The sequence below is a fragment of the Takifugu flavidus genome, chromosome 6 (genome assembly GCF_003711565.1).
Source record: "Takifugu flavidus isolate HTHZ2018 chromosome 6, ASM371156v2, whole genome shotgun sequence".
NCBI lineage: Eukaryota > Metazoa > Chordata > Actinopteri > Tetraodontiformes > Tetraodontidae > Takifugu > Takifugu flavidus.
This window is the reverse complement of record NC_079525.1, coordinates 14,576,207-14,602,289: the sequence shown is the minus strand read 5'-3', so window position 1 is coordinate 14,602,289 and position 26,083 is coordinate 14,576,207. Positions and strand designations below refer to the sequence as shown.

At 46.4% G+C, this 26,083-nt stretch overlaps 3 protein-coding genes across 6 annotated transcripts; 2 read left to right on the top strand and 1 right to left on the bottom strand.

Annotated features, from left to right (window-relative positions):
* The first annotated feature begins 366 nt into the window (after window positions 1-366).
* Window positions 367-9,662, top strand: gucy1b1 (guanylate cyclase 1 soluble subunit beta 1). Its single transcript, XM_057035455.1, has 13 exons — window positions 367-499; window positions 791-864; window positions 2,136-2,236; window positions 2,323-2,441; window positions 2,553-2,750; window positions 3,595-3,825; window positions 3,967-4,083; window positions 4,645-4,778; window positions 5,627-5,824; window positions 6,887-7,124; window positions 7,694-7,834; window positions 8,815-8,969; window positions 9,044-9,662. Exons 1-13 carry the CDS (start codon window positions 497-499, stop codon window positions 9,186-9,188), a joined length of 1,854 nt encoding a protein of 617 aa, XP_056891435.1. The 5' UTR covers window positions 367-496; the 3' UTR covers window positions 9,189-9,662.
* Window positions 9,663-10,425: 763 nt separating this feature from the next.
* Window positions 10,426-12,409, top strand: LOC130527223 (fatty acid-binding protein, intestinal-like). Its single transcript, XM_057035487.1, has 4 exons — window positions 10,426-11,514; window positions 11,727-11,899; window positions 12,045-12,152; window positions 12,265-12,409. Exons 1-4 carry the CDS (start codon window positions 11,448-11,450, stop codon window positions 12,313-12,315), a joined length of 399 nt encoding a protein of 132 aa, XP_056891467.1. The 5' UTR covers window positions 10,426-11,447; the 3' UTR covers window positions 12,316-12,409.
* Window positions 12,410-12,864: 455 nt separating this feature from the next.
* On the bottom strand, window positions 12,865-26,025 carry usp53b (ubiquitin specific peptidase 53b). Of its 4 annotated transcripts, none has more exons than XR_008950953.1 (17): window positions 25,569-26,025; window positions 24,606-24,793; window positions 24,321-24,481; window positions 24,064-24,156; window positions 23,803-23,937; window positions 23,294-23,407; window positions 23,112-23,194; window positions 22,841-22,937; window positions 22,244-22,390; window positions 21,957-22,106; window positions 21,711-21,879; window positions 19,933-20,055; window positions 19,125-19,833; window positions 18,635-18,687; window positions 15,943-16,021; window positions 14,934-15,841; window positions 12,865-14,700 (listed from the first exon to the last, which is right to left on the bottom strand). XR_008950953.1 is itself a non-coding variant. In XM_057035441.1 (17 exons), the coding sequence occupies exons 2-17, from the start codon at window positions 24,697-24,699 to the stop codon at window positions 14,624-14,626; spliced, it is 3,111 nt and encodes a 1,036-aa protein (XP_056891421.1). In that variant the 5' UTR covers window positions 24,700-24,793; window positions 25,569-26,024; the 3' UTR covers window positions 12,865-14,623. The 4 variants fall into 4 exon arrangements, 3 of the variants coding, with proteins under 3 accessions (XP_056891421.1, XP_056891422.1, XP_056891424.1); XM_057035441.1 differs by having other exon boundaries at window positions 15,015-15,841; window positions 25,569-26,024; XM_057035442.1 differs by having other exon boundaries at window positions 15,015-15,841; window positions 24,606-24,711; window positions 25,569-26,024.
* Window positions 26,026-26,083: the final 58 nt, after the last annotated feature.

Sequence of the window (26,083 nt, the reverse complement as noted above, 5' to 3'; positions counted from 1 at the left end):
GGTGGATTACAGAGTAAAGATGAACCTAAACTTTGGCTCTAATGGGACGCGATCCCATGCAGATTAGTGGCATATTTCATTCTCTTTTTTTAAAATCTTGAAACACAATTTCTGATGGCTTGGTCATGGCAAATTTAAAACGCCTTAAAGAATTTTTCATGCCAAAAAGAACCCAAAACCTCTGTTTTTTAATTAATAATAGGCTACAAGCGGTAGCAAATAGCGTAAAACAGGAGCGTATGCATCATTAACGCAATTTTCTGCCCGTGATGATTTCAGGTTCACTGGTGAAGAGATCTGCGTTCCTATTGGTCAGTCATCGATTACGTAAGACGCAGGCTGATATTCTATTGGTCGGGCTCGCTGTCAATTCCGGCTCTGACGGGAAAAGGGGGTGGGTCGTTGAGAGGTCCAGCATCTCCACCGAACGATGAATGTTGCCTCAGCTTCTGCGTTTTTTGCTTAAAAATACGGATAAATACGGGCGGCCACCACCATGGTATGTATTTCCACACGTCTGCCGCGTTTGAAACCTTGTAAAATGAACCGTTTTGCAACGCGACATGGCGTATTTTCCTCCAACATTTCCTTGTTAGGATTCCGCTAGCGCTTGTACGATTACTGATGTATATTAACAGGTGAGCAGGACATGCATGGACAATATACGATACCCGGTGTTTAAAACATGCAATAGCTCTGTTTTATGGGCCCTGAGATGCAGGAGCAGAGAGCAAAGGTGTGCATTAAATGCTCAGAGTCACATTGACCGATTTTGCCCTGTATTTGACAGTATGGATTTGTGAATCACGCCTTGGAGCTGCTGGTTTTGCGGAATTACGGCCCGGAAGTTTGGGAAGACATCAAGTGAGTTTTGGACATAAAGTGGGAAATAAATGCTGCAGTTGGAGAAACGTACGGTGGACAAATTTAGGCTGCAAGTGTTTGTTTGTTTTTAAATTAGGACGTGCAAGTATGGTCAGTAAAATGGACGTAGATTATAAATTCTCCCTGTGAGTTTAGTTTTTTTTTTTGTTTGTTTGTTTTTTAACTCGGACTGTAATTTAACTATAAAAAATCACCACATAGAATGGAAGAATCGAGACATTTTTGTAATTAAAAGGCTCTGTTTAAATAGAAGTATTTCTTTTAACTGTCCGACATTTAAAAAAAATGCGCATCTGTGCATAAAGAAAAAGGTTGGAACTGTCAAGTATATCAAGTTTTAGAAGTGCTCCGTTGAAGAGCCAGAGAGGAAGGACATTTCAGTACGTATTGGTTGTTAAGTTTGTCAATGATACATTTATTTAGCCATTTTTTAGATATAGATATCAATTGTGTGTAAGATTATTGAACAACTGCAGTAAAACACAAGTCATTGGTGTGTATACACCAAAATAATGAAAATAGAATATGAGTTTCACCAGAAATATTTTTTTCCCCCCAGGATCCCACGATTTTTATAGTGTGCTGTGGTACAGAAATGACCTCGGTGTGTGACCAGTTAAAATGCCCGGACCAGCCTGTTATTTAAGACTGCTGAAATGTTCATTTTTTATGTATTTTTCTCATGCGATCTTCTGCGACCTGCACTTGACCTGGTCTAAAACAGAAACGCAGGGGAAGAACGCAGCAGCAGCTGTCTTGTGTAAATGTCCTCCAAGTGATCACTCTTCAGCCACAATAACTCTGTACCATCTCCTTTTGTCACCTGTGAAATGCAACTTGTTCTTATTCCTCGGACGGTTCAGACTGAAGAGTAGGAATCATTTAAAAATGCCCTTTCAAGGGCTCTGCCATGTTTTTTCAGCTGTTCTGATCAAATAGCAGCTGCTGGCCAGGTCTCCAAATGAGATCTGTTTTCCTAGCTAAACTCTTCCAATCAGAGCCTCATTAAAAATGTTCAAGCAATTTACTGCAAGTAGGAAAATGTATAAATAGAAGATGACTGTTAGCATGGATATAAGAACTCCGCACCTTTTCTCCTTCGACCTCGGAGGAGAACCAAACATTTCTTCTTTTTTTAATCTGCCCGTGCGATAAGCAACCGGGGAAAGCAGGAGCAGCCTCGGCTGACTGTTTACGTGCGCCGTAACATTTGCAGAAGCTCATGAGAGATGGCTTCACTTTGTTTCCAGGAGGGAGGCTCAGCTGGATATTGAAGGTCAGTTCCTGGTTAGAATCATATATGAAGATGCCAAAACATACGATCTTGTTGCTGCCGCGAGTAAAGTTCTCAGTAAGTACAGTAATATTAATTAAGAAAGTGATCTTAGTGATAATGTTGGTTTGCAAGATTTCTTTATGTTTGAATTTCCTTGGCAGAGATCGACGCAGGGGACATCCTGCAGCTCTTTGGGAAGATGTTTTTTGAATTTTGCCAGGAGTCTGGGTACGACACCATTTTGCGTGTTTTAGGATCAAATGTTCGGGAATTCTTGCAGGTAAAAAAAACCCAATATTAAAATCAATAATTTCAGAAAGGACGGGGTGATGTGAAGGATGCCGTTGAGCTGAGATATGTGGGTTTTGTGTGACTTAATGGGGCTTTTCAGAATCTTGACGCTCTGCACGACCACCTGGGCACCATCTACCCTGGGATGAGGGCGCCATCCTTCCGCTGCACGGACGCAGAGAAGGGGAACAGCCTAATTCTTCACTACTACTCGGAGAGAGAAGGCCTGCAGGACATTGTGATTGGCATCATCAAAACCGTCGCCCAGCAAATCCACGGCACAGAGATAGAGATGAAGGTTAGTATTTCCCTCTGCTTCAGGTGGAGAGCCCACACATTCACAAGTGCCTCATCATCATCATCATCATCATAATAATAATAATAATAATAATAATAATAATAATAATAGCGCCACGTTTTTTAAGGCATTTCTGCTTCTTGTTGAATTTGTTAACTTCAACTGCCTGCTTGAATGCGACATACTTCTAAAAAGCTATGTTTTTTCCAGATACCATCAATTATGGAGGGTTTTCCTCTCATTTGGAAACAATTACCAACCTTCCGAGCATTGTTAGTCTAGACTTGGGGATAGCGTCGCAGACTGATGTTGGCACTTTGTGTATTAATATTTGGCTCCCAAATTACAGCCTGTAATCTGCATCCATCTTCCGTCTTAACGACCCTGCCAGCTCCAGTTTTCACTTTGCTTCATTTTTCACCCAAACCTAATCACGCCGTGCACACGGTCCCATAGTATGTTTGAGCAAATGTGCGCGTGTGATGAAAAAACAGAAAATGGCAGATGCTCCAAATGTGATACCCAATGTCTGGAAATACTAGCTACTGTTGCTGTGGCAACCAGGCGCAGAGGCAGGAGCTTGACGCACGCATCCCTTGTGCCCATAAACCCACCGAATAATGTCATTTAACAGGGTCTTAACTCTGTAGTGCCAGGCCGGTGCACTTTAATGCGTCAATGAAATATGCAAATGTTGCATGGTGGCATTTTTTTTAATTTTTTACAGAAGCTAAAATTCACTTTAAAGAATCTGTACGTCCATCCAAAACCAAACCCACACCTAAGCATCTCTGCTCACGCAGGAGCATCAAGGCTAGCTTTTTAAAACCTGTAACTGCTGCAGATGATTCAACCAAAGAGCAAAGAGTGTGACCACATCAAGTTTCTGATCGAGGAGAAGGACTCGGAGGAAGAGGCGTTCTACGAGGACCTGGATGGCTTCGAGGAGAACGGCACGCAGGAGACTCGGATCAGCCCGTACACCTTCTGCAAGGCTTTCCCCTTCCACCTCATGTTTGACAGAGACCTGATGCTGACACAGTGCGGGAACGCCATTTATCGAGTCCTGCCTCAGGTGTGTGTTTCTGTGTGTGCAAAGTAGCTTTCTGGTGACAAGCCCATCTGATAGGAGGGAGGGAACAATGGATTTTCTAAATGAAATATTAGAACGGGATGTGTTGTGACTGTAATAAGCCTCTCCACTTTTCTGCCATAGCTCCAGCCTGGATCCTGCATCCTGCCCTCAGTTTTTTCTTTGGTCCGTCCACACATCGACTTCAGCTTTCACGGCATCCTCTCGCACATCAACACCGTCTTTGTGCTGCGCAGCAAGGTACACGGGCTGTTCTCCACACCCTCCCCGGGAGGCGAAAATCACTGAAATGTGCTCAAGTCTGCAAGATCCAAACAGGGTTTTGATTATACGTGACAGCGTGTGCTCATAGTCTGGATTATTCATATTTATGAGTGGGCGATATTTTTAGCATTTGGGAGGTTTTATCTCTTAATAAGCATAAAATGGTTTATGGGCAAGGAATTAATCAAAGAAATTTCTGTACGGAGCAAAGAGAAACGCGCAGATTGAGATGAAACGGACGTAAAGTCAGGCGCAGCTTTGGTTGCATATTTGCTCATAAGAGCTGGAAGAGTCAAAGTAGTCTCAATCCCAGAATTGTCATTTCCGTTATTTCACGCAAAAGTGAATTCTGTGATGGCGGATGAGGTTTGTAACACTTTAAAAAAAAAAAAAAGAAGAAGACAAAACCAGTGCAAATGCAAGACGCGTCCAAATATAAAGCGTGAAGAATTGCCTGAACCGGTGCCCAAATTTTGAAATAGATTTGGAGGAGAACATAATGAAATATTCATTAGAGTGATCCTGTAATCCTGACAGGAGGGCCTGCTGAATGTGGAGACGGCGGAGAACGAGGACGAGCTGACGGGGGTGGAGATCAGCTGCCTCAGACTCAAAGGACAGATGATCTACTTGCCAGAGGCGGAGAACATCCTTTTTCTTTGCTCACCCAGGTAAACCCACCGTGCATCTGTCTTGAGAGGAGCACGGGCCGAGCGGGCTCTCTGAAACTCTTGATTTGACTCACGGAGGCCGACCGACACGTTTCCTGTCAAAAATAAACCTTTAAAACAACACCAACTTTTCATCCTGCTACAGAAATAGGTTTTTCCCTCTTAGATGATTGTGTAGATGTCTTTTTGAGCCGCGAGCGCTCGTGTTTTCTAATAAAAGATCAGTTCTCCTTCTACAAAGTTCTGCCTTATTTGTCTGCCTTCAGATGGGCTTTTAAATATAGGACTGAGGCCCGTGTCCCCTGGGTTACGCATGGATTCCTCCATAAAAATGAAGATATAAGTCAAATATAAGCCTTAAAAAGCTCTTCTCGATCCAAAGAAGACATTGTAAAACTCTTTAAAGAGGAGAGTCTGCACTTCTTTTGACATGTAAACTGATCTTCATGTTTAAGTTTTGCCCAGTGCCCCCTCAGCGATCCTCCTCGTCTGTGCTGCGCGGCGGGATCGTCAGGCTTCAAATTCACAAGCAAAATCCAAACGTTGGTGGAACAAATGTATGAGATGCAAAAAGAAAATTCACATCCGCTTAGAAATGAGTGCGAGCCGCTAATGAACATTCCAGCTGCTGCTGTGACGTCCATTAGAACCCGGGTGATATATTAGCTACGGGAACAGGGTCCTAGAGGCCACGAAAGGTCACTGGCTGACAGGAAACGGTGATTACAGCTTCAGAGAAAAATACTCGATTACCTGAGAGTCTCCCCTGTGAGGTCATTGCGTTAAACTTGAGGTTTTCTTTATTTAGCAGGACTATTCAAACATCAACTCCCCCCTTGTTTCCCCAGCGTTATGAACCTGGATGACCTCACACGTAGGGGGCTTTACCTGAGCGACATCCCGCTGCACGACGCCACGCGTGACCTGGTGCTGCTGGGCGAGCAGTTCCGCGAGGAGTACAAGCTGACGCAGGAGCTGGAGATCCTGACGGACCGTCTGCAGCACACCCTGCGAGCGCTGGAAGACGAGAAGAAGAAAACAGACAGGTCGGACAGCCCTTTAAGAATCAGCCCCTTTAAGAGTCGCTCCAGCCGACGTCTGCAAAAACTATAAATACATTTGAACAGAAATGATTTGGCGGAGCGTTGATTTCTTTTGTTTTTTTTCTCCAAACTGTGATTTGTGGCCCTTTAAAATGCAGTAAATTCAGGCTGTGACCTCATCAGCACTGATATACTTTGTTCCCAAGCCTTAAATCAGCCGGCACGGCCGTGCATCACCCGCTCGCCGCGCCGCTCGTTTCATCCTCCTGTGATGGAGGTGGGACAAGCAGACGGTTCGGAGTGTCACTCCGGAGACGTATGAGGAGGCTTGTTAGTTCTCAAGCAGCTGGATTAAAGAAAAGCAGTTTGTGGCTGCGCTGCGTCTTTTCCTGCTGGTTGTGAAAATATAATATAGGTATGATGGATGTAACAAGGCAGTGAGAATTAAGCTAACTCGGGTCATTAATATTAACATTCCATCTATTCTTGTTTTGCACACAAGCCACATTGAGGTTGATTTCTGTAGAATAAAGCACAGGACGAATCTGTAGTGCGACAGGCTGCACATGGGCGAGGAGCGGGTTCTCATTTCAGACCGCTTCTGTTCCCATACGAAATGACCCTTCCTTTATTATTATCGTCACGATTTGCTGTTCCCAAAGTGCCTCGGGCTCCGAACGTCGATGAGAATTCCTGACTCCTCTAAATATTTAAGGGAACTGCTTCTGCACACTCGCGGCCGTTGAAATGATGGTTTGACCAGTTAAATGACCTGTCTGTCTGTCGCTCTTCTGCCCAAATTAATATCATCCCTCACGGAATGCGTCTCGCTTTCAACAGGCAGCCATGATCTCGCCAGTTACCATAGAAACACCACCCTCCCGTTTGATTGCAGCCTGCGGGGGAAAAAAAATGACCAAAAGGTGGCGGATGAGCAAATAAGACTCCGGTCCAAAAGCTGGACTTGGTCCTGAAAGCCAGAGCTCGTTAGCATGAATCGTCCTCCAAATGTCTCTCTCTCCCTCTCTCTCTCTCTCTCTCCCTCCCTCTCTCTCTCTTCTTTAGATTGCTTTATTCTGTTCTGCCACCATCTGTTGCCAACGAGCTGCGTCACAAGCGGCCCGTGCCGGCGAAGCGCTACGACAACGTGACGATCCTGTTCAGCGGCATCGTGGGCTTCAACACCTTCTGCAGCAAGCACGCCTCGGCCGAGGGCGCCATCAAGATAGTCAACCTGCTCAACGATGTTTACACGCGCTTTGACATCTTGACGGACTCGCGGAATAACCCTTATGTATACAAGGTTGGGAGCACGGCTGAATTTTAAATGACAGTGTATCACACATCTGTGTACATTTCCTAAGTGAGGAATAAAAGTGGAGGGGGTGAAGCTAACAGCTAAAATTAGCTCTGTAAAATACGGAGTGGACGTGCTTGTGACCGTATCCGCTGGTCATTCAGCATCTCTCTGTTATGTAATTATGCAGATGGAAACCCACGAGGGTGTTCATGTCCATAAGGAGTAGCACGAGCCTCCAAACACAGCGTAGCTTTACAGAGGTTGTGCACCCGTTTATAGGCCTCATCTAGCAGATTTACACTCCAGGCTTTCAGACAAGAATGCACTTTAAGAAGTCAAACAGACCTCGGCGCATCCAGGGGATCGGCTTCAGGCACTGGGTCACCAAAAGGAGTAATATTTATTCTAGTTGCCGAGATGCTTGGTGGTCCTCGGTTCAAAGGGGCCCCGAATATCTTAAAGCTGACGTAAGTGTTTATTTCAGGGTGCTTCCGTTTATTGCTGAGAAGAAAGGAAAGAGCTGCAGCGATGCAGGTGTAAATCACACGTGACAAATGCTTTTCTTTACACAGGTGGAAACGGTGGGAGATAAGTACATGACGGTGAGCGGCCTGCCCGAGCCGTGCACGCACCACGCCAAGTCCATCTGCCACCTGGCCCTGGAGATGCTGGAGATCGCGGGACAGGTGAAAGTGGACGACGAACCCGTTCAGGTGGGTTGAGTTTTTCACCATTATTCCTAAAAAAAAAAAAAGGGAAAAAAACCAGTTTGTGCTCAGAGTCGGAGCAACGTGGCGTCCACGGGGGTGGTTCACCAACATATTAGTGTAGCACAGATAAGCTTGGATGGATGTGCACTGCTGCAGCGTCCAACAATAGCGGGATTAGATGCCAGAGTTGCTCCGCTGTCCCAACTCCAAAGCCGATACTGACGTATTGCTGGTGATTGATTTCAGCCTAATCCGAGCATCTGGACATATTTGCACGCTGAGGTAATAAGCAGCGAAAAGTTGGAGAAAAAACAGCAGACTTTTGTTTAAGCGACCGCGGGAGTTTGTTATTGTATCAATGACTGTTGAGTCTTAACTTTGGAAAACGATGTCTGCTTAACAAAAGGCTGTTTATTTTTGGACACGGTACTGGCTGAGGACGGGTCCGCTTTGGTAGCAGGAACAGACTCCAATATGTCACCACCGGGCCTCTATTATTAGATTCTCATTAGTCCCAGACACAGTCCCAGCGTGTGTGTGTGTGTGCGCGCGTGTGTGTGTGTGTGTGTGTGTGCGGGCGTGTGTGTGTGTGTGCGCGCGTGTGTGTGTGTGTACAACAGCTCTTGTATTTTTGCAGATTGACTTATCAGTTTATTGCAAATAATTATAATTACAAAAAAAAGCCTGAATGCAATTTTGTGCGCTTCCCGGCAGCTCGACGGCCGTTCCGCCCACCAAATATTGCACCTCCTAAATGGATCATTTGAATATTTTGAGCCTACAGATTAGAGAAGTTTTGGAATTTATGTATTTTTTTTACACCTCTCACAATAAATATATACATCTTTCTTCAAATGTCACATGTGTTTTGGATCCTGAGGTGTCGAGAAAGGAACCACTAATGCCGAGAATTCCAATTGCAATCGTCAGCATCGCGTGTGTGTGTGTGTGTGTGTTATGTGAGGATTATTACATCCCTCCAGATCACGATCGGGATCCACACCGGAGAGGTGGTGACGGGGGTGATTGGGCAGAGGATGCCTCGGTATTGCCTCTTCGGAAATACCGTCAATCTCACCAGCCGCACGGAAACGACCGGCGAAAAGGGCCGGATAAACGTCTCGGAGTTCACGTTCCGGTAAACAGATTCAGCTCTTTATTACCTGCCTGCGCCGCCATCGGCCCCAAACACTCCCGAATGTTGTGTTGCAGGTGTCTGCAGTCCGCCGAGAACGCCGACCCTCAGTTCCATTTAGAGTACCGGGGTCCCGTCACCATGAAAGGGAAGAAGGAACCCATGAAGGTGTGGTTTCTGTCCAGGAAGCCCACGGCAGAACCCGCCACAGTAAAAGCCTAAATTATTCGAAAGAACACAGAAACCGAGGGAACGCGGCGATGGTCAGTCCACCGGTTTGCTGTTTTTGATGCCACTGCTGTGGCTCTTCCTCCTCACTTCTGCTGTTTTTGCTACCAGTTCTCACAGCCTCATTCTATTTTTTGTACGCACGCAGTCGTTTCCTTAACGGATTTCAGTGTTCGTGTACAGCATCCTTCAAAGGTTCGATAAGCTAAACCTTTTGTTTTCCTCAGTATTAAACGGTTTAGCTGCTAATTTTGTCACTGTTTTTAAATGTACTGTCGTTCCAGATGTTTTTATCTGATAAAAATGACCTAAAGTGTGATCGGGCCATTCGTTTTCAGCTTTCATTTCACGATTTTAACCGAGTATTTGAAATGGAAAAGGCTTCATATTGTGAATTTGATATTTGAATGCGAGAGCTGTTGATGAGTTACACTAAATAAATCAGAATAAATTTCTAATTTAAATATAGTGACGTTGATATTATTGTGTTGGTATAAATGTCTTCCAAAAACCTGTATGCCATGTGAAGTAATTATCATTTTGATTACAACTTTAGGATTTTAGCCCGTATGTTTATTTAATACACATTTATTTACCATTTCATTTAACATACATTTTTATTATAAAAAGCTGAAGATACAGCATCAAAAACCAAGCAAAACCTACAAACAAAGCTTCAGTCTGTTTTTGATCTAATGTGCATTATTTTACTTCAACATTTTTTTATTTTTTTTTAACATTTGATAAATTGCGTCATTTCAGTGGCGTGATTTTTAGCTTCCCACTGTTGGGCAAATCTGTGGTAGTGATTTCTCTCTGCACAGTACAGAGATTTTCGATAAATGTTCGGAGCAGAATGAGCCGAGCTGGTGAACGAGCTGCGTGAAAAAGCTGTTTTTCAGCGCCACCCTGTGGCCAGTCGCAATATTACAGTTTGGGGAAAAGATCATTTAGGACCCAAAGTGTTACCTTTCGGTGAGGTCCAGTTTCTTATTTACTTGTAGTCCATACTAAGCCTGCTTCCACGAAAGGCAGGAGGCATGCACACCACCTTGCAATATTTTTATCTGCACAAAAAGTTGTGCTTTTTTGGTGTTTTTAGGTTTTAATAAGTATGCCGCTTGGATCAGAGGCTAAAGGTCAGTCAGAGTCGGTCTGCAGAACCATAAAATCCATAACGGTGAACTCCTTGTACATGACACCCGCTTTTTAATGGCATTATTCATCATTATTCATCATTTAGGCTGCATGAACAAACGCATCAACAGTCTGATGCAACGTTTCTTTGAAAGATGAAAGAACGGATACTAAGCAGCCCCTTACTAAACATTCCCTTCTTTCTTTAGAAGAAATAATGCAATGTTTGCATGGATAATATTTAGAGGCTCTCTCTGTATTGATGTGTTCTGTTAAAGCAGTTTTTAAACGGTTACATACTGGTTTTCTGGAGTCCTCATAACTGCTGAGGTAGAAAGGTCTCGGTTTAGATAAGAGGTGAGGGTGGCCATCAGACAAAGGTCTTTACAGATGAGACAGATGAGATGGAACCCTGATAAGATAGAGAATTTGATCCTTCTATTCATTCTGTTTCCGACTGGTATGACCTCCCCTCTCCAGTAAATGTTAGCCACTATATTGAGCCAAACTCAATCCACTGTCCACTAATTGCACTAATAATCTCTATTAAACACTTTGACACAAAACCCAGTCTTGAGTGTAAGACAATGTAATCAGTCGAGTATCTTAATGAGAGGCAATAAATTGGAACGGCTGTGTACACAAGTAATAGCAAAGGTCTCATTTATCAACCGTGGCAAAGGTCAGAGTAAGAAACACGTTATCTATACTACACATGCACAACCTGATTGAGTGAGCGATTAAAAATGATGACAGCAACCACATCAAAAGTAAGCGTGTAACATCCTATCTGCTCGGGTATTTATTCAGTCAAATCCATGAGTGGTGATTTAAAGAGCTAATGCTGAGCTGTGTAAACAGTGATAGAGACAGAAGACCACAGCTTCTCAGGCTCCCAACGTGGCCCGATTCCCTTGGGAAAATAAGTGTGCCCAATCCTCTATCGACCCTCAGCGCTGCCCGGTGAAACCTTGGAGATGCAGATAGGGCTTCTAGAGGCTGCATCAGCACTACAGATGATGAGATAAGGAGGTGTGTGTGTGCTTTAAAAGGAGCCACAGGGGTGAGAGTGAGCCACTCCTCTCTGCAGTCGTCCAGCTCGCCCACTCCGCAACCATGACTTTCAACGGAACCTGGAAAGTGGAACGCAATGACAACTACGACAAATTCATGGAACAAATGGGTGAGTGGTTCTGGTCAGCGACACGCCGAAGGCTGCACAGAGGGGGGGGGGGGGGTGGAGTGTTGAATACATCTCCTCACTATGTCACCCAGGTGCAGGAGCTGTTAGGATTTAGGTTTCAACCTGCGAACTAGCTGCACACGCACAGGGACATTCCTCACAGTCTTCCTCGGGCCCACTGACTATTTTGCATTTTCTTTCTTGCTGCGTAGGAATTAACTTGGTCAAGAGGAAGCTGGCCGCTCACGACAACCTGAAGATGACCATCGAGCAGAGCGGAGACACCTTTCACGTCAAGGAGCACAGCAATTTCCGCAACCTGGACATAGACTTCAACCTGGGCGTCACCTTCGAGTACAGCCTGGCAGACGGGACAGAAGTGTCTGTAAGTAAACGTGTCTGAACGCTTCCGTGTTGCCACGGCAACACAGAACCCGGCTCCAACTTGATTCAGCGTGTTAGCCACAGGGTAAAGCTGTGAAGGAGGAGAACCTTCAGTCACTGTGATTATGTCACATCTCACACTGCAGGGTTCCTGGAGCATCGAGGGAGACATGATGAAGGGCGTTTTCGTCAGGAAGGACAATGGGAAGCAACTGACCACAACCAGAGTTATTCAAGGCGACGAGCTTATCCAGGTAAAATACAAGCGGAGGGATTCACCGTTTGTAGCTTTACACGTCTGCATAAGTAAACACAGGGAACGCGAGTTCTGCAGGTTATAAAACAAACTGTCGGGTCTGTCATCAGAGTTACTCCTACGAAGGCGTGGATGCAAAGAGGATTTTCAAGAGGAGTTAAAGCAAACCGGCGCCTCCGACCTCTGGTGACCTCTCGTGAATGCCTGTACAGTCTTTTTCATACCATTTTGAATAAAGCCGTTTGTCAAAACGTGGCCACGTTGTGGTTTTTTCTCTCATTGCTTCGTTGGAAAAAAGTGAGAAATGCTTAGAATCAAAGAATAATTTAGTCAGCAATGACCAAAAATGAATCCATGTATACAAAAATATACCGTGTTGGCATAAGTAATTAATTTTCTTTTTAGAGATTGTATTTATGACAATGCAACATAATCAAATTTATCATTAAAAAAAGTGTTAGGGGATAAAATAAGGGCTGAATTTTGCTATTAGTCAATAGGTAGTTTTTACTAATTAAAAAAAAAGAGTAAAATAAATATTCACAAGAGCCTTTTTTTAAAATTTTAATTAATTGTTTTAAATGGAGATTTCATGAACATGAAAAGGCACTGGTACGAAAGAGGAAGACACCAAATTCAGATGAGCGGAAAAAGAAAGACAGGTCGTGTGAAAGCAGGATTCCATTTGAACAGAAGGAAAGAATTAAAAACAAGGTCAAATGGATTTAATCCCATTAGGAAAGACGGACAGATCAGACAAACATTCAAATCATTCTGTTTTAATTCCTTTGTTTTGCTCTGTGCAGTTAGATGCAAATGTAGAAAGATCAAACAATAATGAGCCTGATGGACGCGTCTGTCTCTTCACAAACAGCATCAAATGTTCTTTAAGTGGAGTAAAAGGGCTGATGACAACAGGAGAACGTCGGCGTGTAAACTTCAGGACGTGTCAAACCTCTTATCAAGTGTTGGTGGGTGTCGGGGTGTGACTGTGCAGATCCCAGAACACACACACACACACACACACACACACACACACACGCAGAAAACTTGTGCTGAATGTGTGCGGTTAGAACGGCGGGAAAATGCCCAAACCAAGATAACACGGTGGAAACCAAACATGCGAAGGGGAGGAGGGGGGAGGATTAAAATCGGAAAATCACACTCGGATCTCGATGTGCTCTCAGAATACAAAACCTAAAAACCTGCCAGCAAAGCGACCTGAACTCAAACCCAAATGAATGCATAGTTTGGAGAACTGTAGGCCCGCATTGTCAAAAAAGGGGACGTCCTTGGACGAGCAAGATCAGAAATGACATTCAGGTGTCGGAAAAAGCTCCAAATCACCCGTACGAACCACTATCTGATAACCTGACTTTATTACAACGACATAAACTTGTATAGAATTTGTTTTCCGGACTCAAAGTCCGGTATCGTCATGCTCATGCTTATGCTGTACACGCAGCTGCAGTAAGGCCACATGCATGTTTTACCGACGGGGGAAGGTGTCCTCCATCACAGCTATTACTGACGCAGACTCCTTGGAATCCGTCTGCTCCGAGAGGAAGACTGAGAAAACACGCGTTTGACATCACATCATCGACGTTAGAAGGGGAACAACGAGCAGCACGATCAAAGGTAGAAGATGCAAGGCTGTGAAAGGGCGCCGCCTGCTGGATGACCTGAGGGGCTGAGCCAGCCGCGCGGCACCAGGTCCGGGTCCGTTCCGGATCAGCTCAGTCTCTGCGCGATGATATCGGTGTCGAAGCTCCCGCGTGATTTTCCTGTAAAAGTTGAACATGTCCTTGAAAGGTAAACACAGGTGGGTCTGGGGCAGCCTGCGGGCTTTTGCTGAGTCATGATTGAACTGTTGGAACTGCTGTGTGATGACTGACACAACCAAGTAACTGATATACCGTATGTTCCTATTGCAAGGCCTTTCCAAGCTGCCCAGATGTTACAGAGTGACTGGAAAACGACCCGTAACCTGCTGCTGTTAAACACAAACTTTGGCTACTGGGTTACTGTATAAATGACATCAGGTTCTCATCACATTCCATGACGTCTCCGCTCATCATGCTGGGATTTCTTAACCTCCAGGAAGAGTGTTTGAAGCCGTCCGTCAGGCCGCGCACCACCAAAAAGTTGCTCATGCCTCGCTTGCACTGTACAAATATAGCAGGATTTTTGCTCAAAAATAGGTGTCAGTTTCAAAACACGGGCAAAAAGACCCGACGTTCCTTCTTGTGCAAACTGAAAAGTCGTCCGGAAACGGAATCTCCTCGCAGAGGCCACGCGTCTGTCGGCTGTCCGGGTGATGCGACCCCATAGGAACAGATGTGTGCCTCGGCTTGCATAAATAAACTCCCCTCCGTCCTGCCGTCTTCGGCCTGACGCGAGCGTCTCGTCTGTAAACTCTTTGGCATCCGGTCGTGACTGCATACTGAGCTCCGTCTCGCCCGACGACGCTCATAAGAAACCGCGTTCGTCCAGTCCTTTGGCTGTCACCGGGTTCCACTTTGCGGTGGGTTTATTGCTATTATGGCCTGAAACAGAAAAGAATCGTTTTCAAATCATCCTGGGGAGGAGCTAACCGCCGCGGCGCGGCTAATCTGAGCTATCGCTTAAAAAGGTGAAATGGTGAGAAGAGAAAAGTGTTAATGAGTTGGCAATAACCAGGCAGGGATGTCTGTGAGGCTTATTTCATTAAACTGCAGGAGGAAGAGGGTTAGATGCTGAAACCATTATCTGATGTTGAAAGGTAGCAAATCAAAAATACCACGAGGCAAACTCCCGTCGTCCCGGCGGCGCGGCAGAATGCGGCCGTAACCATTCGCTCGGCATGCTCAGAGGGGCTTACTTGTTTCAGCTCTGGCTTTTGGCACATCTTGTGAGTACGTGGCAGTGCGCGTGTGCCGCGAATCCCTGCCATCGGTCATCACCACCGTCCGCGGCACCGTGGCGGAGAGGACAAGGGGCCTCTGGTTGTGGTACTTGAGACGGTACGTCTCCGTCATACAGTTGTCCACGTTAAAGTACGTCGTCAGGGAAACCTCCTGGGTCGGTGGCAGCTGGTCCGCTCTGCACCCAGTTAGCCTGTCCTCACTTTCGCAGGACGACGGCGTGCTCCTCTCCGGGTCCGAGCCTGACTTGGAACTTGCGTCCGAGAAGGTTCTGAGGGCCGGAATGTCGGGCTTCCGGTGTGGACTGAAATAAGGTGACGGGCGAGGATTGGACGTGAAGGGCTCTTGGAGCATCCGCGGGCGGAACACGGCGTGGCTGACTTCGCCCTGGCGAGGGGAGGCCTGCAGGGACGAGCGCGGGTTGGGTGCCCCCGTGGCGCCCTGCTGACGCTGGCCGCTGAGCTGGAAAGTTTCCGGCGCGGCGTTGCTGGGAGCGTGGTAGGACAGCGTTATCTGAGGACACGGAGACTCGGAGGCCACGGCCTCGCTGCCGCCGGAGCGGTACGCGTTCTCTCTGTCTTCGGGCTCCGAGAGCGCCAAATCGTCTGAGCTGTTCCACTCTGAGCTGCTGGTTTTTGTGATATGCCTCAGTGTGGAGCTGTCTTCTGCGAGCCCTCTACAGATTGACAGCTCTGGCTCCCCACCCTGCCTGTCTGACCCAGTGGAGTCCCTCTCTGAAGACACTCCCTTTCTGGAGGTATTAGAAGTGTACTTTGACTTTCGTCTACAAGACAAAGGTTGTTGTTTTTTTTATAGAGAACGTATGAAATCTCCTTGCTTAGACATATTCAAATAAATGGGATGATTCATTATTAAGGCCACTACCTCAAACTTGGACTGCATTTTTGATGTAAATGTGAAAGTTGGTCATGGTTCTTCCCCTGAGGTTTGAGTTGATGTTTACCTATAAAATATGAAACAAAAGTGTTCAAAAGACACATAAGAGACAATGTGGAAACATAAAGAAAGAGCCACGGTGCAAAGCAATATTCTTGAGACTGAGATGTTCTAGTAGTTGCGAACACATCACTGCTGTGCACTGCACTGAAATGGAAATCGCTTTGATCTTATCCAGAAAAGAAGAAGAAGAAAGACGTGAAGTCAGAACCAGGAAGAGGATTAGATCCTTGTGAGAGAGGCAGACATGAGCTAAACCGGGTTGATGTGACCCTCGAAGGTCCAGTGGATGAAACTGGGTGGCGTCAAATCATCAACCCCCGTTTTAGGAGTGTCTACGAATCTACGGTGGCTCGTAGGGAACAAAATGGACGTTTGCACACCTGAATCCAAAAGGATATAGCTGAGGTATATTCAAAATGAACTTTATACTGAGTGATGGATTATATGTGAGGCTAACGTCAGCGTTTAAATTCATGTATTTGACATATTGTGCATCTGAAAGGCAGTTGTCTTCGTTTTTGCCTGTTTGAAAAGCTGACAAACTTTGGCCACTTTCCGTCTAATCCTCGTCCCAAATTATGACTCAAACCGACCAACAAACAAACAAACAGCAAGCCAAAAATAATGAAAAGTGGAGACAGTAAAACCAAAAAGCCATGACAGATAAGCTATGTGCTGCGTTGGGACACGGGGGGGCAGCAGCGGGATGAGCCGGTCGGCGCCCTCCATCCCGTCTTCTCCACGAAAACAGATTTTTCCCTCTTTGTTTTGTCTTCGCCGTTGGCCCAGAGAGCTCCGTGCAAAGATAAAAGCTTTGGGTTCGAGCGCGGCCTCGATAAAGTAGCGAGCGCAGCAGTTAAAGTACGCCATCGGAAAGGAAGATATTTTTGGCAGTGCCAGGGGCCACGTCCAGCTGTGCTATCTGAATAAGCTTTGTGGGATTATCATCAGATTAATGCCGGGGCAGGACTGACTGTTACAAGGTTAAAGAAGCCAGTCCTAGTTCAGAAATCTACCCAGAACTTAATCAGTCCTTATTTAGCATCACCACAGTCAACTTTATCGGGGGAATCATAAAATAAAAGGGAATGACGTGCGCGCTCATCTGAAATACAACCCAAAACAGTTGCTGAGGGTTGTATTCGTGCGTGGTGCTGTGGGTTTGTCAGAAATCTTGTTTGAATTCTTTCTTTTTAGGGTGAATCTGAGCAGAACAGAACAAATTAGAACATTTTGTTACACAGCTGGCTGAGAGGGAAACCCCACGGACATCTCACCGCCTGTCCGTAAATGATGTTTTCAACCATGAGAGCACAAACACGTCCAGGCGGTCTGCTGTTTCTTTTTTTTTTTTTTAATGAAATCTCTTCTGTTTCGGTCCAGTGAAGCCGAGAGTTGGAATCGGTAGTTTCAACTTTTCCTCATTAGAGAACCAGAGTCCTTTTCCAGGTTGTGCTGCCATTAGAAATGAAAAGTGCTTTAGGCTGACGATGGGAAAGCTACGGCAGCGTGTCCTCGGCCTCTCAGCCCAATCAGGGCAGACAGAGGTGCAGCACTTCCCCTGAATCCACCGTCTCATCACAATGTGCTGCACCAATGGCCATGATGAGAAATAAAAGGCTGTCCAGTCCGTGCACCTGCTGGTACCGGGCTCGATCAGCAGACAGCTTAAAAAAATAAAAACTTTTTTTTTTTTTTTAGAGATTCTAGATCAGGGGTGCCCAATACGCGATCGAAGGTACTGTGGGTCGATCGCATGCTTTTTCTGACAGAGGGGTCACTGCGCATGCGCACATCACGGCGCGTTCTAGCAAGCTAGTGAGTTCGCCCCCGATTTATTTCTTCTGAACTTAAGGTTATAAAAATGAGTGGGGGAGCTGGACCAAGTAAAGAGCCAAAAACGTACCATTTCCATACGGAACGGGAGGTGGACTTCACCGAAAAAGGGAAAAGTGGAGCGGCATTTTCGGACTGTTCATAAAAGCTACGATGCTAACTTCCCCCCGAAAAGCGATCTGAGGAGGAGAAAGGCGAAGGAACTAAAATCCCAATTGTCCGAACAGCAGTCATTTTTCTCACAGCTGACTTCAAGAGCAAAGGCAGCCACCGAAGCTTCGTTCCGGGAAGACATCCTTCCAAGACGGAGAAATGGTAAAAGAGGCATTGCTCACGGACAGTTCTGGAACTTACTTGCAGAGGAAAAGTACCCCAACATGAGAAAATGTGCAACCTCCTTGACTGCATTATTCTTCTCCACTTATTTATGTGAGTCAGCCTTTTCCCACATGAAGATCATTAAGTCCAGGTACCGTTCCACCATGACTGATGATCAAGTCATCAGAGTAAGGTAATGACACAAAAATGCACAGATTTGTATTGAGCAATATGGAATCATGTAGTTATGCGTGGTACACCAACATATATGGTTCAAATAAAGAATTCTCAATATATTTAGGAATAAATGTATGTTTTGCAAATTTATAGTAGGTAGATCTTCTTAACTGGGTCATTTTAAAAGTGGCTCGCATGCTGAAAAAGTGTGGGCACTCCTGTTCTAGATGATTGATGGCGAAGAAAAAAGGGAGGAAGTAACGTCGATAAAAGGGAGGAAGCTTACCATTGTGTGACGGCGAGGGGGATGTGGCGTCGTCTCCTTTCTGCTGCGGCTGACTGGAAATAAAGCAATACAAGTAGTTCAGAAAGGATTACGGTCAAAGTCCAGCGGGCTGCCGTCATGGGGCAAAACATCCAGAGGGAAGAACACTGGCAGGAAGCAAGCAAAGACATCTCGTAATCACCTGTCCAAACAGGGGACAGAAAGGAGTAGGGATTAAGGTCTCCAGCCAAGAATGAGCTCCTACGACACCTCTGTGGCGTTTGGCATCACCCCCCCCCCCCCCACCTTCAAATATGAGAGAAGCCCCTGACCTCAGTTGATCATCTGCCCCTAATAATCACTGTGGAGTTCCCATCCACCCAAAATGTGGATGGGAACTCCAGGAATTTGAAAAAATGAGGAGCATAAAACCTTTTTTACTGGCAAAGGCTGAAAGGTGAATTGGAAAACCGGTACACGAGTCCAGGTCGGGGGGATCACTGGTGATTACCTCTGCTGCTGCGTTTCTGGAGTGGATCTCTGATCTTTAACCATCAAGCCGTCGACACCGGGCGAGTCAGGATTGGTGGAGCCGCTGCTGAGCCTGTCGCTGCTTTCATAGCCTGATTCTGTCCTCTGAATGGTCCAGGTGTCGCTGCGCAGGAGCGTCTTAGGGCCACTCCGCAGTTTTCCGGCCCTCTGCTGGCTGACCCGGATCTCCGACTCCACGGAGCTGTGGCTCTCGCTCTCGTGACGCTGCTCGTCCTCGTAAATCGTCATTAAGCACATCTGCTTGCGCTCTTCTCTCGCGCGTAGACTCTCACGTCCCCGCTCTTGGGTTTCTTCGGCGGTGGCTCTTTCTTGGGCGGGAAGCTTACCGTCGTGTTGACTCTGGCGCCGCTGCTCCAGCTCGCTCAGGACGTTGTCGACATTGAGCACCTCCCGAACGGGCCTCCAGGCGGACTTGCACTTACTGCGGCTTCCTTCGCTTCCAACCTTTTCCCACTGCTCCTGGCTGCTCTCCGGTTCGTAACAGTTCGGGGAGGCGTTACTCTTTTGGGCGTGTCTCCCAGCCTGCGGGCTGATGGACTGTCCACGCGGCTCCTGAGACCCTTTGCTTGAAAGATTTGCGGACTTGCGCAGCACGCCTTTCACTTTGGGATCCGGGTTTGTCCTCGGACCGTTCTCGTGAGGAGATGAAGATCTGGGAGGGGCCGTCTCTGGAGGGAGCAAACACGGATCGCCAGATTGACAAACACTTACGCCAGGATTTTTCCCCTTGTAGCTTTGGTTTTGTCTCTGCAGCAGCGGCGTTTTACCTTTGTGCTGCGGCAGCTCCGTTTTCCGATGTCCGCGGTCCTTTCTTGACATTTCGTTCGGCCTCTGCAAACTGTTGGTGAAAGCGTCAGGAAATTTGCTGGGACTGCCGTGGGGAAGTTTCACTGAGGGAAAAAGCAGAAACGGCAGATGAGTGGCTGCTGTGCGAGGCAGGAAACTAGAATTTGAGCTTTGTTTTTGGCACTTTAGTGGCGGCTGACAAGTGTAAATGCTAATGACACAATGTGCACGTGACTGGCCAATACAGTAACCGAGTGAGTATTTTATATGTGTAAATTATATATCAAAGTAGGCCAAACCTGGCATTTAACAGCTTAATTTAGAGAGCATTACAGAATAATATAGCATTAATCAACCGTTTCACTCTTCATCCTGATGCCTAAAGTTCCATCACTGTCAGGTTTAGTCAAATCAAGAGTTATTTTATTCCCTAATCTAATTTATTCCCGAACAAATACTTGAAGATAGCACACAGCCCTACAATGGAAAGTGGGAGACAGTTAAAAAGCAACTACTTACACAGAGTTTTCAAGCTGTTACAGCAATAATCAGTGCGCTAAACCCCCAAACCAAGCGAGAAACAGGCAAATTTAAACATTATTAGAGGCTAAACCTGGAATTGTTTCAGGGAGGAATGAAAAGTGAGCGCGCCTGGCCATAGCGGGGGGATTATGCAGGGAGGCGTGGGCGGTAATCTGCGTGCAACAGAGACATCATCCTCATGCCACGCTCCAGGCAGCACACAGGGGGCAGGACAATCTTTCTGCAGTTCAGCCGAACTTGCGTAATCCCAACGAAAACCAAAACTATCATTTGCAAAGTGACGCTATCAGATGTGACGTGAACGGATACCGCGGCCTCCTAATATTTGACAGTGCGTCACACCCGATGCTGTGATCATAAGATAACGTTTCTGCACAGCTGTTTGCTGCCTGCACAATTTATGGTACAAAACAAGAACCAAAAACAGTTGGGGGTGGGGGGGGGGGGGGTACCATATTTAAAAGATTATTACTATGCAGCCAAATGAGTAAGGTGGCAAGGTGGAAAGAAACAGAGGAGGGAGATGATGTAGGCCTGCCTCTGAAGGGTTCTAATAAAGGTTTAATGATGACAACAATCCCTGGATTAAAACCGCTTTAATGACTTGGTGGAAAATTCATGGAACACATGTGATATGGAGTTCATTTCCAAACAGGTCAGACGCTAGATTTAAAGCCTGGGTGGGTAAAGGATTAATAGTTTACTGTTGCTTGGAACAGAAGGGCCTTTTGAAGAGTTTTGAAACTTTAAAAGAAGACTATAGTTAAACAACCCAGACAAGTAAAGCTACACTTACGTGATAATATGGCTGAGGGATTTAGGAAAGCAGAATATAAAATAATAAACTTACAAATAAGGATGGGTGTCTGGAAACCATATTACTGTGGCATTTATTGATCTGATTTAATTTTGGGCACTTTGGCTTTAACATTGTACACAAAACTGCAATCAGAGAAATTTAAAGGGATGTGGACCAAATGGATCAGACTTAGAACACGGAGAACAGACTTTGATCACCTTGGTAAATGTTATTTTTAGGGACCGTGTTGCTATCTTAATGGATGAGTTCATCCCAAGTTTAGATGTTCTCAGCTTCATTAAGAGCTGAACTGTTGCTGTCATCATCATACGCTGCCATTGCCATAGCTCTTCCAATGCTCCACATCGCCCCCACTGGTGTTGCGGTTAATTGCGGGTAGATATAGGACTGCTGTACCTGTTACGTCACCGTTCACTTGAGCCTTGTACCGAGGACACATGGTGGTTTGTCTCGGTGCGTCTTCATTCGACACCGGGGACCCCTCAGGGTTGGTGTAAAATAAAAGGAGTGGCTGAAAATGCCCCCGGATGCATTTCGAGGCTACATCTTTCCATTTGGATCCAATCTGGGGAAAAAGTGAGTCACTGAAGCATATAAGGATAGAAATGGGACATAGAGTTGACTGATAGCAACAATCCAAACCTCTTTCACAGTTGCATCATCAAAAAACATCCACTTGGAAGATTTGGTGTGGTAGGCAAACGCTGAGTAATGTTTACTGGAAAAGCAGATCATGCCTACAAGATGCAGCTCACACCGCTTGGCGTTTTCATCAGAAACGCGGTTGAAGAGCTGAAAGAAAGTAAATAAAGCTTTCTGCTAATGCAGTTAACCCCACCCTGCGTGCCCCTAGTGGTGGACGACAGACACTGCACGGCTGACATAATTTATGGTTCAATTATGGATCGATAGACAGCGTCCATATTTACCCCGCACAGGTTCAAACGAGGGCCGAGGGACCAGATGACGTCGTCGGTGAGATCAGACTGCTCGGAATCCCACACGAACCCAATGGTGACGATCTCCGGACAGTTCAGGAGCACCCGGCGAATCTTAATGCTCTGGCCACAGTCGCTCTGCAGAACAGAGGGAGGACGAGAGGAGAAACCAGGAGGAAGAGGGGAAAACAGCCATTTCAAACTTGAAAGTCGTTGCCATCAGTCAAGATTTACCTGTTTAACAACTGAAAGCGTTAAAAACTGGAGAAGGTTTAATATTCGGGTTGTATGATGAAAACCCAGATGACTTCTGACACGATGACCCCTCAACGTCAGCCAGAACCGTTGGTTTGTGTCTGAGACTGTCTGCAGTATTTGTGCAGGCAGGCCAAGAAGCTCCCAACATCAACAGAGTGACGGGAAGACAAGCCTAGCCACTATTTATATCCCCCAACTCCCGACACTATTTCATTCTGAGCTGTCACAGGAACAAACTGCTGCACAAATCTTATCAATTCCTGTCGATTTTTCAGCAAAATGACGACCACATTTACCAGCGTGTGATATTCAGTTATAGAAATAACGTACCGGGCAACTTCGGAGGTCGCCTGTGCTGTTTGCTGCCTGCAGCAACTCTCCAAACATGTCTGGTCGGTTCTTCCCCAACATGCGGTTGACTTGTTGACTGCGGGTGACACGAGCGCTCAATAAAACAAATGTGGAAAAAGGGTCCCAGATCTTCCATTGTTCGTCCTTGACGCGGACACAAGTGACTCCAAATGTTCCTGAGGGCACTTTCACTGGCAAATGTGTTCAATTTCTCATCAAACTGAGTTTCTCCGTCGTGAAAAGTGCTCACCATAAAGCCGTGGTGGAGACGTAGTGTACAAACTCTGTGAAAGGGTGTGGGTCCGAAGAAGCGCCGCAACATCGACACACAAACTGCAAAACAAACAAGCACGTTTGATTTCCAGCTACTTCATATTTGAACACACGTGATATTAAAATGGACGGACAGAGGGATGGATGGGTGGTAGCTACCTGCTCATACAGCATCATTGCAAACTTCTGGTGAGTGATGCAGGATTTGGAGCAGCAGCTGTCGGTGGTGGGATCTGAAACTATGTGCAGGTGGATCCTCTCCAGGATGTTCTCCTGGAGGAAACGGAGCAGACGCACACACACGGTCATCAACCAAGCTGAAGGAACTCTTTAAACTGGTCACTGATGGTTTGTTCATCATCTGAACTTGATGGTTTCAGATGAAATTGATGCATAAAAGTGCAGAAGACTAAGTGGAATTTAAGCGTTTTATATAAACCAAGATGCTCAACTGGCCAAATAAGGGAATTATACATTTTCCAGTTGCAGCTACAACAAATTTAAGCTTCTAAAGGGGTCTGAATGTGCCTGGGAGAGAGAAGGGAGAGAACAGAGAAACACTTTCTCCTCTGCTTCTTTTAAACCCTCACTGTCACACTGCACTGAGGAGAGATAAACGCCGGCGACTATGGCTTTGACGATGAATCGGAGGCACATCGTTGACCCACAAAGCATTCGGCAGCGTCGTCCATCAGGCCCAGTTGGAAGCGCTGCTCGTCCTTGAAGGTTTCAGCCAGAGCGTTTCGGAGGCTGTCGGAGGGAAGCACGCGCTCCCTGCTCTGCTGAAACTGGCTGAAGATACTCTGAAAAAAAAGAGGAAACGGCCATCACCAACTGACTTTTAACCTATTTCTTTTGCCTCCAGGGCTTTATAAAGTCACACATCTACACCTACTAATGCCACATTCTGTCACAAGAGTGGAATCAACCTTTAAAGCGCAGAAGATGCAGGCGTCGCCAAGGCAGAAGTGGCCTGAGAGATGCCTCAAGCTTCTCCTGAAAATGTCCAGCTGCCAAAGTACCTGTTAGAAAAGAACCAAGTGGTTTGAACCATGAAACCATGCAAAAAGAACCATGCAAATGACACCTCCAGGAGGCATCTCGATGAAGGACAAGCAACGAGGGGAACACCACAGTTTGGGCCAATATTTGTGAGTTTTCCGGAGCCGGAAGTGCTCCCTCCCACCTGAACGGCGCTGTTAAGGAAGCAGCTGTTTTGTCCTGGCTCGTTCATCAAGCCTTTGGTGAGAGCCAGAGACATCATGCTCCCAGGCTGGTAGGACTTTTTCAGGCCTTTCCCAGGTTTCTTGAACATCTTAACCCATGTTTTGGAGTTAGAGCCTGCAGCTGATTTTGAAGAAGAAAAAAAAAGAAGGAAGAAATCTTCCAGTTTTAACGTGCATCAGTAGGAAACACTATGTTATCTGTGATAGATGATATGACTGGATTCTGAAGATGAATCCTTCGGTACCTTCTCCAGACTTGGGGGGAGACTTGCTGCGGCTGGACATACTGGTGGGTGGGAGCTGGTGGTTTGGTCTGGCCATGGGCTCCTTCCATTTCATCCCCACGCACCTCTAGAGCAGTTAGTGGAAAACATGATGAGGATCAGCCACAGGCGGCCGCAGAGAGGCCTTTCAGGACTCGCAATGGCAAAACCTGCGAGCAAATGATGGGAAGAGGTCAAGCACGCATGTTCTCTGCTGCTGGGGAAGAGAAGCATGACAGCGTTTTAGTTTTGACACCTCAATCAAAAGCTGGGTGACATTCCTATCAGTTCTTTTGTATTGAAATATTTTTCTTTTTTTTTTTTAAACCGTGAGAACTCTGTATAAGATCATTTGGTTCCTTAACTTCTCCTCTGCTCCTTATTGGGGCGGATGTGCAGCTCTGCTCAGATCTGAAAGCTCCTTTTCGGTTCGATCAACTTTTCGAGATAATCTTCATAAAATAGCAAAGGTCACGCAGTAAACACGCAGAGCCAAGGGCATTAATTCTCCTGCAGTCCGAGGCTTCATGTGTTTTTATTTGAAATACACATGGAGGCATCAATCTGCCATTATGACAGGAGAAAAAGCCCTGCAACTTTGGAAAGCGTCTGTTGTTTTGCACCACAACGAAACCCTTTAAAGGCGCCTTTCCCGCAGAATAACAGTGCCGTCGTGTAAACGTACGCGCACATCTCAACCTCCACACGCGTCTGTGCACTGTGACATGTGATGGAGCCCGTGTGGGCCTGCAGGGTCGAACATGAGCCCGTCTTTGGCTCAGGAAAAAGCACGCCAGCATTCCTGGTTGTTTTCCTCCTGCCGAGCGGGCGCAGCAGCAGCAGCAGCCTTTGCGGGGACGCGACATGTGCGAGCAGCTACAGTAGCACGAATATACCGCAACTTGCATTCAGGCATCGGGGGAGGGGGGGAAAGGAGCGACTCACCTTATTCTAGGGAAGCGGGTTCTTGGTTGCGGTCTCTCAGTAAAAGCGCAGGGCAATCCGACTGTCAACGCGTAAAACCCCACCACTTTTCTCCGATTCCGCAGAGTGAAACTGCCCAGAATGGACCGCCGATATGTCCACATGCATGAAGCGCACTATCTGTCATAGTGCAGCATTTCCCCCGGATCCCTCCTACGCGCACGCAACAGCAGCCGGAGCCTCCGTGAGAACGACAGACAGAGCCGCTCGATAATTCGGTGTTTTTCAGTGAAAATCCGTCCCTTTCGTGGGCTAACGGGGCCAGTGATGGCCTGTGCCAGAACGTCCGACGCGGATTAGTGATGTTTGCAGACTTGAGAGGTCAAACTCCGCCCCTAGTGTCGCTCCGCGTGTACTGCCGTCGTCTGCGCCGCTGCGCTCCTCAATCCCTGCATGCGCACTGGCGGAAGGTCAGACTTCCAACTTGTCACGGGCGGTGATGTTGCGAGAAGACATCACATGACACCGCTGGTTTC

What these genes read in the sequence shown, in the direction of transcription:
- usp53b (XM_057035441.1), bottom strand. Translation starts at nt 24,699, where the DNA reads ATGAAATGGAAGGAGCCCATGGCCAGACCAAACCACCAGCTCCCACCC. An exon ending in TCCCCCCAAGTCTGGAGAAG is followed by an intron (nt 24,482 to 24,605) that starts GTACCGAAGGAT and finishes CTTCAAAATCAG; the next exon opens with CTGCAGGCTCTAACTCCAAA. An exon ending in CTCGTTTGAACCTGTGCGGG is followed by an intron (nt 22,107 to 22,243) that starts GTAAATATGGAC and finishes ACTTTCTTTCAG; the next exon opens with CTCTTCAACCGCGTTTCTGA.
- gucy1b1 (XM_057035455.1), top strand. An exon ending in ATAACCCTTATGTATACAAG is followed by an intron (nt 7,125 to 7,693) that starts GTTGGGAGCACG and finishes TTCTTTACACAG; the next exon opens with GTGGAAACGGTGGGAGATAA. An exon ending in GTCTCGGAGTTCACGTTCCG is followed by an intron (nt 8,970 to 9,043) that starts GTAAACAGATTC and finishes GTTGTGTTGCAG; the next exon opens with GTGTCTGCAGTCCGCCGAGA.
- LOC130527223 (XM_057035487.1), top strand. Translation starts at nt 11,448, where the DNA reads ATGACTTTCAACGGAACCTGGAAAGTGGAACGCAATGACAACTACGAC. An exon ending in CAAATTCATGGAACAAATGG is followed by an intron (nt 11,515 to 11,726) that starts GTGAGTGGTTCT and finishes CTTGCTGCGTAG; the next exon opens with GAATTAACTTGGTCAAGAGG. An exon ending in CAGACGGGACAGAAGTGTCT is followed by an intron (nt 11,900 to 12,044) that starts GTAAGTAAACGT and finishes CTCACACTGCAG; the next exon opens with GGTTCCTGGAGCATCGAGGG.